Source organism: Centroberyx gerrardi, chromosome 12 (assembly GCF_048128805.1).
Source record: "Centroberyx gerrardi isolate f3 chromosome 12, fCenGer3.hap1.cur.20231027, whole genome shotgun sequence".
NCBI classification, from domain to species: domain Eukaryota; kingdom Metazoa; phylum Chordata; class Actinopteri; order Beryciformes; family Berycidae; genus Centroberyx; species Centroberyx gerrardi.
In genome coordinates, this window is record NC_136008.1 from 2,350,060 (window position 1) to 2,361,105 (window position 11,046).

At 42.1% G+C, this 11,046-nt stretch overlaps 1 protein-coding gene across 1 annotated transcript in view; it reads left to right on the forward strand.

Moving 5' to 3' along the window:
• Positions 1 to 1,032: 1,032 nt before the first annotated feature.
• creb3l4 (cAMP responsive element binding protein 3-like 4) overlaps positions 1,033 to 11,046 on the forward strand; it is a 16,625-nt gene continuing 6,611 nt past the window's right edge. Inside the window, exons 1-6 of the mRNA XM_078287414.1 lie at positions 1,033 to 1,046; positions 5,051 to 5,266; positions 6,999 to 7,272; positions 8,244 to 8,383; positions 9,563 to 9,652; positions 10,281 to 10,387. Coding sequence (XP_078143540.1) covers positions 5,129 to 5,266; positions 6,999 to 7,272; positions 8,244 to 8,383; positions 9,563 to 9,652; positions 10,281 to 10,387 — 749 coding nt within the window. The 5' untranslated portion in view covers positions 1,033 to 1,046; positions 5,051 to 5,128. The remainder of the gene's footprint in view (positions 1,047 to 5,050; positions 5,267 to 6,998; positions 7,273 to 8,243; positions 8,384 to 9,562; positions 9,653 to 10,280; positions 10,388 to 11,046) is intronic.

Genomic DNA, 11,046 nt, shown 5'->3' on the forward strand with positions numbered 1-11,046 from the left:
ACATTTGCAGGTTGTGTGTGTTGGTGCGTCAGGCTGAAGCTGCTGCCTGGCAGTGACGTTGGGTCATGTTGCCTTGGAAACCAGTCAAACTTATGGCGTTCTCTCTTGGTTTTTAAGATTTTAAGTCGTTACACTGTTGCAGGTTTGATATTGCAGCAGCTGTGGCAGCAGCTGTGGCATCAGCTCCGTCTGAGATGACGGCTGTGAACCTTCATTTCATGTTTTTAGCAAAAGAAAAACAATTCTCTGCAGCAGTTTGACGATCTGTCAGTTTCTGTTTGAGATGAAAGAACGAAACGTTTCAATCATTCAATCACACCTGGAACTTTTTACCAGTCACTTTGCTAGTTTGACTAGTAACAATTAAATAAACACTAGTAGGCCTACTTATTTTTTTAGTTACTAGTGACTAATTTTGTATTTGCCAATCACAAAAATTTAAAAGAACCAGTTTCAATGATAGGAGCAACTAGTGAAATTACAGCAGTGGCTAGTAACAGGCAGAATGGCAGGCACACACACGAAGAAGATGATGAAGAAGAAGTAGTAAGGAGGACGAGGGAAAAGAGCTAGTAGCAGTAGAAGAAGAAGAAGCAGGTGTTAAAATAAGCAGAGAATGCAAAAAAAAAAAAAAAATTGTCGGATTTCGATGGATTTCTTGAAGGAAACAGGTTTAGTGGAAACGATTTAATTGCTAGTAATAATGATAGGCTAGTAATTTATGAAACCAGTAGGTGGCGGTAACACAACGAACGGGAAGTGAACCGCCGGTGAAAGCCAAGCAGAAGAAGAAGAAACATACCGAGTAGTAGCAGTAGAAGAAGAAGAAGCAGCAGCAGCCGACGCGTCTCCTCCGCTGCCAGCTGGTTTTTGTTTTTCCGGGTTTTTTTCTGTCTGAACCCAGAAAACCAGACCGGGGTTTGATCCGTGCGCCCGGCAGCAGGGAGGGGAGACACCGGGGATGAAGAGGACGGTTTCTACCGTTTCTACCGGGAAGAAGAGCCGCTGTTGAAGAGTCAGACCCCCCCCCCCCCCCTCCTCCTCCGGTAAGTAGATCCCGGTGTGAACGCACGGGCCGCTCCGGTTCATCCGGCTCGACCAGGATTAGCTCCACAGGCCGCCGCACACACTGGCTGGACGGACATTAAGTATTGTTGTTAACCGTAATAAACAGATAATAAATAGATAATAGACAGGTAATAACAGGTGATATCAGGGTTCCCACCGGCCTGGAAAAGCCTGGGAAGTTTGTGGATTTTAGAAAAGACAAAATAAGGCCTTTGGAAGTTGTTGGAAATTAATGGAGAGTCTTGAAAGAACTGGATTTAAAAAAAAAAATATATTTTTATTTTAGAATACAGCAGCAGCCAAATCCCTTAGTTTGCTCTCTGTCATTTCTCTGCATCAACACCAACATCCAGAGAACTGGGATGCAGGTTTTACTTTGAAAATTTCATCATGAGTAGCCTAGTGCTGAAATGATAAGTCCATTAATCGATTGTAGATAGATAGATAGATAGATAGATAGATAGATAGATAGATAGATAGATCTTTATTCTACACTACATTACATGCAATGGAAAATTGTCTTTGGAAACTCCAGCAACAAAAAGTCTTTCTACATATAAGAGATAAAAGATACAATTCAGATCAAATTCAATATAAATCTATAAATAAAATAAAAAGTAGAAAATAGAGATGCAGTTTATGAAGAGCATTGATTAAAAGAGTAAACTGGTAACATTAAAATGAGGGCAGCATAGCCTAGTTGATTGACAGAAAATTAATCTGTTAGAATTTTGATAATCGATAAATCGTTTGTCATTTATTATTTTTGGTAAAAATACCAAACGTGCTGGTTCCAGCTTCGCAGATGCTTTGCAGTGAGCAGCCTCACTCTGACCTGATGAGGGACACAACAATATGAACTAATATGGAGTTAATGAGGAAGAAATGATTTGTTATTGGTTGTAGCAACTGAATTCAGAGTTAATCAGGAAGGATTCATTAAGTGTAATTATGCAGATTAACAGATATTCAGGAACTGATCATTAGAAACTGGTTCATTAACTGTCTAACAGTCTGAAGTCAGCAGAGGTGGGGACTCGAGTCACATGACTCACAGTTTGAACAGCTTGAGACTTGACTTGCTGCATGAAGAGAAGACTTGAGACTTGACTTGACTTGGGTTCTGGTGACTTGGGACTTGACTCTGACTTGTACTTTGATGACTTGAAAAGGTTTCTAAAGTCTTGACTTGAGATCTTGTGTTTGTGTAAATGACTTAGATTGAAAGTGATGAGATTTGTTCCAGCGGACGACTGAATTTAAATTCTGTTTTCTGAATTTGTATGGAATGATTGAATTTATTGAAGTTGAAACTGATTCTAGAAATCAAACTCATGATGCTCTTACCAAGTTTTTATCCTATTAAAACCATATTGCATTGAAAAGTCCTAGATATTTAGTTTTCTTTAAGATATTAAATTGATACTGGACTCTTGATTTGTTCTGACTTGACTTGCTGTTCTACAGATAGATAGATAGATAGATAGATAGATAGATAAATAGATAGATAGATAGATAGATAGATAGATAGATAGATAGTATTAATGTGTGCTGCACCACCTGGTGCTCAGCCTGTATGGGCTTACAGACACAGAGACGTTCAGTTCCACCAAACAAACAAGAACCAGAAACAAATAATAATCAAAACATACAAATCAAAGTCATACATTCAAATAAACAGCTTCTCCATTCTCAGTTTTACTAAAAACTTCCTGTCTGAATAACCGTCCCATCTTCCCCTCGTCTCCCACCAGAACAACTCCGGCTTCTTGTTTTGCATTTTCTCAAATAAAAGCGGTCTTAGTTCCTCATGTAACGTACAATGAAACAAAAAATTCATCTTCGCCAACACCCGGTTCACATACAGTACAGAGTCTCTCCTCCTCATCAGTAGAGTTGAACCTGCCCACCTCAGCTGCCAGAGGGAGGGTCCCGGTCCTCAACTGGGCTCACAGAGACCTTCTGGATCTTTCCAAGGGTAAAGTAACATAAGGTTCTGGACTATAATTTGATTTGATCGATAATTTTGATTTTGATTTGGTTTTTAATTTGATTATATGTTCTAAGTTTTGGTTTGAGCCAGATGTCAGCAGCCCATTTTTCTTTACAGTGGAGAAAGAACCTGTGCTTCATATAGTGAACGCTACAGCCGAAATGTTTCTGAAAATATACTGCTGGTCAGCTTCACTGAAAACTACATTTAGACCTGAGACTTGACATTAATGACATGGACTTGGTAATCTACATTTAGACTTTGGACTTGTGCCTCGAGACTTGAGACCGACTTGGGACTCGAGTAAAGTTGACTTGGTCACATCTCTGTTAACTAGCAGATTGTTCCTGATTAGTTCCCTCAGGATCTGTGTCCTGTATTGTAAAGTGTTACACAATAGATTAATAATCATAATGAAAGTGATCGTTAGCTGCAGCTCTGATCATGATGCTCGGTGCCCAACATGATGATTTTCAGTCTTTAATTGACCTTGAAAGTCATTGGAAGGTCATTGAATTTGGCGTCCAGGTGGTGTGAGAACTAGAGCTGCAACTATAGTCATTATTTTAATTATCTATTCGTCTATTGATTATTTTTTGGATTAATCAATGAATCATTTAGTCTGTAAAATGTCAAAAATAGTGATTCATCAGATTTCTTCCTCAGTCTGACCAGCAGCCAGAAAACACAAATTAACACATTTAATAATGAGATGAAACAAAAAGCAAATCTGTGAAGTTGGAACCAGAAAATGTTTGGTATTTTTACTGATAAATGACTAAAACGATTAATCGGTTATCAAACTTATAACCAGTTAATCAGCTGGTTGTCTCAGCTCTAGTGAAAACCTGAAAGAAGTTTTGAAAATGGAAGCAAACTGAAAACTTGTTTAGCTTGTGTGAGATAAGATTCAGCAGCCTGTCGATACAGACTGGAACTGTCAAAGGTCAGTTGTGTGTGTGTGTGTGTGTGTGTGTGTGTGTGTGTGTGTGTGTGTGTGTGTGTGCACGCCCACCAGGATGTTGATATCCTCCAGTCTTGTGAAGTCTCTTTGTCCCGTCCGTCTCCTCCCTTCACACCGGCCGCTCTCTGTGTCTGATATTTACTTTGTTTCTGTCACTTCAGGCTTTTCCTTTCTTTCTTGTGTTGCGTTCGCTGTCAGTTGGACGTTAGACACACACACACACACACACACACACACACACACACACACACACACACACAACATTAACTGTAAAACTTGCAACCTGCTGAATGTCTTTTCCTTCATTTCTCTGTCATCCATGATCAGAGTGTCTGCAGCGCTGGGTGATATGAGCAACATTAATATCAGGATAATCAGAAGAAATTATTTTGATATATGATATTTGAGATATATAGCGATATCTGCTAATATATTGCTGCTGCTGGGTAAAAACCTCTTATCATGACACACAGTTCTGCTGTCTGAACCGATGAGAACAAGCAGATTTTATTTAAAAACTCTGACAAAATGAGATATGAAGCATTTTAAGGAATATGATTTGAAAATGTAAGTTTTGTTTGACATCACACCAAACATTACCATTCATTCAGTTCAATGGGATGAACATTCATTTGATTATTTAACGTGTGATCTTTCATACGTGATCCATATTCTGCTATATATCTATATTGGAAAAAGATCCTTATGATTATCGTGATATTGATTTGAACCATATCGCCCAGGCCGACTGTAACATCACATGTCGAATAATCAAAGTGATGTTCATCGCATTGAGCCGCCTGGAAACATAAAGTATGATCAAACTCAAATAATATTCCCTAATTTGTTTCAGATCTCATTCTGTGAGAGATTTTAATCAGGACTCTTCATCAGGAGTTTAGACAGCAGAGTTTTTGTTTCACAGTAACTTCATGTCAGTATTTCACCACGATATGATTCTACTGAAAGACGATAAATGACAATATTGAATTATTGCCCTAAATATTTGTCCCGTGTGTGGTCAGGGCGCGGTGACCTCTGACCCTCGCTGTCAGCGGCTGTGGTGAAGAGCCTCAGACTGTGAGGCGCGGTGTGTTCAGGTGATGGATGCAGAGAACGGGGATTTGTTCCTGGGTGGCGCGGCGGCGGACAGCTGGAACCTGGACGCTCCGTTCTGCTCTGATGTCATCTTCACCGGCTCAGACAAACCCCTGCAGGACTGGGCGGTAGACCCCAACTGTGTGAGTCTCTGGATATTTGGGAAATTAGTGCTAATAGTTATCATTTTTCCTTTTGTTAGGGTCCTGTTGTTACTTTGTAACACTTGTTTTAAGTGATGTTTATTTATTTATTTAATAGTTTATTTGTCAGGGACAATGCAAAACAAACATTGTAACAGGTTACAATAACATGATACAGATGTGTTGCATGTGGGATTTCTAGCCAAGGCTAATTTGCGACCCCTGTCCCTGGTTAGGCTTTAAAAATGGTCATAACATATCATCATTACCAAAAGTACATTAGTTAATTGAACACATAATAAGTAGTGACATTCTCATACGTGTGACATGATCATACAAAAATTACAATATTTACATCACATTACAATCATTTTACATGTGTTGCGTAAGTGTATGTGTGCACGTGTGTATGTTCCCTAATTCATGGTAGTATACAGTATGTGTATGTGCATAATGTTTATATATATATGTAGATATAAACACAGTCTCTCTGGGACGTCCTGGTGCCTCAGCTCTTTCTCACATGTCATCTCTCTCGCTCTACCCCAGTCTTTCCTGTCTCTCTCCACTGTCAACTCTCTAATTAGGGATGCACCGATCCGACTTTTTCAGTCCAGATACCGATACCGATAACTGGGCTTTGGGTATCGGCCGATACCGAGTACCGATCCGATACCACTGTTTAATTAATAAACTGTAGGCTATGCCTCACTGTGTGGAAGAGACTGGGATCATTCTTTTATGTGTAAAGCAACATCAGGCTTGACTTTAACATTGCTTTCCTAACTTTGTAAAACAAAATGTAACAAATAAATACATAGATATAAATGTACTCAATTGTTATTTATTATTAAAATAATAAATAATCGTGCTCCAGCAACTTGGTAAAACATCTTCAAAATTAACAGGAATTACAATTCAAGTGTAAACCTTTTAAATGCAGCAACAAATTGGTCAGGAATTAAAATTCCAGTATAAAACAATACAACTGCATCAAATGAGAACAAAATGTAAACATTAAATCACAATTAAGTCACAAACTAGTGCAAACAAACTTGATAAATTAAATCATAATTCACACAAGTAGTATAAACAAGTAACTTGGTAAAAACAAAACATTCAAAATATGCAGAATAAGCCTAAATTACTGAAATAACTGGCTTAACTGGTAATCTTACTTTATGAAACAGCCCTCAGAAAAAAAATCAAGGTATGTTAGTCTGACTATGTGTCGGCCGAATGGAGCAGCAGTACCTGACAAACATGGAAAACACTTTAAATCGTGTTGTGGCAGGACGTAGTATGCGCACGTAGACATAAACATAGAATTGAATTGAATAGATCGACCCCATTGTCACCGATACCCGATCCAGCTATTTGAGTCAGTATCGGACCGATATCCGATATCAGTATCGGATCGGTGCATCCCTATCTCTAATAAAGGCAAATAATTCCCCTAAAATAAATAAATAAATGAATAGTGTGTAAACCCTGCAGTGAAACCAGTCCTAAAGCCGAACCACTTCTCACTTGGTCTTTTTCCATCGTATTTCCCAAGTTTTCATCACCTGCTTCACTGCAGAGCTTCTCACTTCTTGCCTCAGCTCTCCAGTACAGTCCTAACAGGCCGATGCACTTTTTCAACATATTAACAGACTGATTGTGTTATGAAAATGGTCAAATTTAAAGATATTGAATATGTGATATGAGTGGATCTGCGTCTGTCCGGCAGCTGAACGACAGCGAGTCGGAGGAGTTTCTGCACGGCGTCGACCCCAACGAGGTTTTCCCCAGCGGGCCGCCGGGCGACGCCCCGTCCGAGAGCGACAGCGGCATCTCAGAGGACCCCGTCACCGAGGGCCCCGACGTCGAGGGCCCCGTCACCACGGCGACCGTCCAGCCGGCCCCGGCGACGCTCTACCAGGTGGTGTATGACATCAGCGGCCTGGGCAGCGTCAAGACCGAACCTGGACAACAGAGTGTGGACGTCATCTCTATAGAGCTGGGTGAGGGTGTGTGTGTGTGTGTGTGTGTGTGTCCGTTAGAACCAGATAAGCAGGAATGTGTGTGTCCTTCCTATTGTAATTCAAAAGTTTGAGCTTTCACAATAAGAGTGCTGATGGTTCAGAAACTGACAGTCAGAACAGTCAATATTTTTGCTGTTGAGTTGTGACCAAGTCAACTCCGCTTGAGTCCCAAGTTTAACTGTAGATCAACAAGTCAAGTCCAAGTCAAGTCCAAGTCATTAATGTCAAGTCTCAAGTCTAAATGTAGAACAGCAAGTCAAGTCAGAACAAATCAAGAGTCCAGTATCAATTTAATATCTTAAAGAAAACTAAATATCTAGGACTTTTCAATGCAATATGGTTTTAATAGGATAAAAACTTGGTAAGAGCATCATGAGTTTGATTTCTATAATCAGTTTCAACTTCAATAAATTCAATCATTCCATACAAATTCAGAAAACAGAATTTAAATTCAGTCGTCCGCTGGAACAAATCTCATCACTTTCAATCTAAGTCATTTACACAAACACAAGATCTCAAGTCAAGACTTTAGAAACCTTTTCAAGTCATCAAAGTACAAGTCAGAGTCAAGTCCCAAGTCACCAGAACCCAAGTCAAGTCAAGTCTCAAGTCTTCTCTTCATGCATCAAGTCAAGTCTCAAGCAAACTTGAGACTTGAGTCCAAGTCATGTGACTCGAGTCCCCACCTCTGATTTTAGGGTTTATCTCATTGGTTTTGAAAGGCTTACAGAAATACATGCAACTCTTGGTTGTTGCATCATCTGTACCAGAGGGTTGACAGTCAATGTGAATTTCTGCAGCGGTTGTATGTGTGTATGTGTGTGTGTGTGTGTGTGTGTGTGTGTGTGTGTGGAGGGGGGGGTAATTCATTAATTGCATGAGGTCACCAAATAATACTCGTCATGTTTCCTCCTGTATTCATCCTGCTGTGCTGTTTTCTTCCTGTCCAGATGAGTGGAGTTCTCAGATGTTGTTTTCAGACTCGTGTATCGTCAACGAGCTTCCGGTGGTTTCTGCGGCTCGGCTGGACGGCGGCTACACCGTCGCTGCCGCCGCCGCCGCCGACCCCCCCAGCCCCGACGACTCGCTGGTGAGGAGGAGGAGGTTTAGACTGTTATCAACCTGGGGAAGATTTTCACTGCTGCACAGTCACACTGGAGGTCGTTTTGGGGTTCAGTGCCTTGCTGATGGGCACGTCAGCGGTACTGAAGGACTCCGGCACTCATCTGCTTTCCCTGGGGATTCGAACCAACATCCCTCTGACATTTAGATTTTTTTGTCTTATTCTTTCTTTCAGAAACTCAGCGTGGTGAAAAGACTTCCTCACTAGCGCTCCAACTGTTTTAAGTAGCTTGTTAGCATTGTTAGCATTCTTTCATTCATTTCTCCAGACTGGACATCAACTGCTACTGTTTCTATTCAAATTATTCACCGACCAGTTAGTCATAAAGCTTTGAGTGGAATATATGATTGGGTGAAATGACAGATAAAATCCTGCCTGACTAGACTCTGCTTAAAGGAAGCTGTAGTTCACTTGACTAATGCTCTCAACTCTCTTTTTTATCTCCGGCTGATCCAAAAATGTAATTAATCTAGTCTTAGTTGCTCTGAGGAAGCCTTAGCAGAGTTCATGTGTGGTGCAGATGTTTCCATAGGAACCATCTCCACCTTTTTAGATTACTAAAAATAAAATGTCTGCCAGCTCGGTCTGCAAACAAGAAAGCCATGAAGTGGTTTGGGGGAATTTGAGGGTAAAGTTTGGGGTAAATTTCTCCCTGGTCCTCTTAATGGTGAGGGCTGGCTCCCCCATACTGACAGCATCCCCATGACCCCAGCACTTAAAACAAACAACATGATGTGTTAAAATCTAACACAAGCAACCACAGATAATGTTGATTTATTGTTTTGCCCATAGAATTTGAATAGAGCTTCACACTTGCACTGCACTTTGTAGGCGTGGCCTTTTAGCAGCAGCATCGCCATTCTTATCTATTACGCTCTCTCCTCCCTCAGCAACCTTAGATCTGCCCTTGAGCAAGGCACTGAACCCCTAAACTGCTCCAGTCTCCACCAGTATCAGACTGTGGCTGGACCGGGACGCTCCCAGTGTGAATGTGTGATACTGTATGAACGTTACGCAGGGTGGGAGGGAACAGGTTCATGCATACTCATCAAACCTTCCCAGATGAAATCAAAAACATTTAGAGCGGGTGTCTGGTGAGTTGAGGCTCGGTCTGGATGACTGACTCTTCTTCTTCTACTGTTTTAGCTGTTCCCAGACCTCCAGCTGACGGAGGAGGAGCAGAAGCTGCTGACCCAGGAAGGAATTTCTCTGCCCAACAACCTGCCGCTCACCAAGGTCAGACGGTCCGACCGGTGTGTCCATTTACAGGAGTGAAGTGTAGTTTGTACTTCTGCGTCTTAAGTGTCGCCGTAGCTTCGCCGTAGATCTTTGCGGTGCCGCTGTAGGACAACGCAAAGACCACAAGGGCTGTGATTGGCCGCTTGGTGTCTCCTCCTCCTGTATCGGCTCCTGTGGGCCGATAGTGAAGACAACATGGAGCAGATGAAGAGAGACGAGCCGAGGACAGATCATCTCCCGGTTATAAAGACACCAGATGAACTGAAACATCCACAACATGAGTTTCACTACGACTTCTTCTGTTGTTACTTCTGTGTGAACTGAAGCTCCACGCTGACATCTAGTGTTTTCAATGCAGAACTGTAAATACTTGCACCTCTTTAGACAGCTACTACTTTGACGCAAAAGTATAATTTGGCCGTAAAACACGATATCTGAGACGCCGTGGATCAGATTTTGATGAAAGTTGTGGATGTGTGATGCGTTGAGTTTTAACGTTACTCTAAAGAACAAGCCTGGGAGGAAAAGGTCACATTTTTTTGTTTGCCGGTGTTTGAACGAACTGAATCACGGTGTGGAGATTTGAATGTGTTTGAATGTGTTTTGAATCAAACTTTATTGGCAGGCTGAGGAGCGGATCCTGAAAAAAGTTCGGAGGAAAATCCGCAACAAGCAGTCGGCCCAGGACAGCCGGCGCCGCAGGAAGGAGTACATCGACGGACTGGAGAGCAGGTAGACCCACTGACTGACTGGTTCACTGACTGACTGACTGACTGACTGACTGTCTGACAGACTGGAGAGCAGGTAGACCCACTGACTGACTGGTTCACTGACTGACTGACTGACTGACTGACTGACTGGAGAGCAGGTAGACCCACTGACTGACTGGTTCACTGACTGACTGACTGACTGACTGACTGACTGGAGAGCAGGTAGACCCACTGACTGACTGGTTCACTGACTGACTGACTGACTGACTGACTGACTGGAGAGCAGGTAGACCCACTGACTGACTGGTTCACTGACTGACTGACTGACTGACTGACTGACTGGAGAGCAGGTAGACCGACTGACTGACTGACTGACTGACTGGAGAGCAGGTAGACCGACTGACTGACTGACTGACTGACTGGAGAGCAGGTAGACCGACTGACTGACTGGTTCACAGACTGACTGGTTCACTGACTGACTGACTGACTGACTGGAGAGCAGGTAGACCGACTGACTGGTTCACTGACTGACTGACTGACTGACTGACTGACTGACTGGAGAGCAGGTAGACCGACTGACTGACTGGTTCACTGACTGACTGACTGACTGACTGGAGAGCAGGTAGACCGACTGACTGACTGACTGACTGACTGGAGAGCAGGTAGACCGACTGACTGACT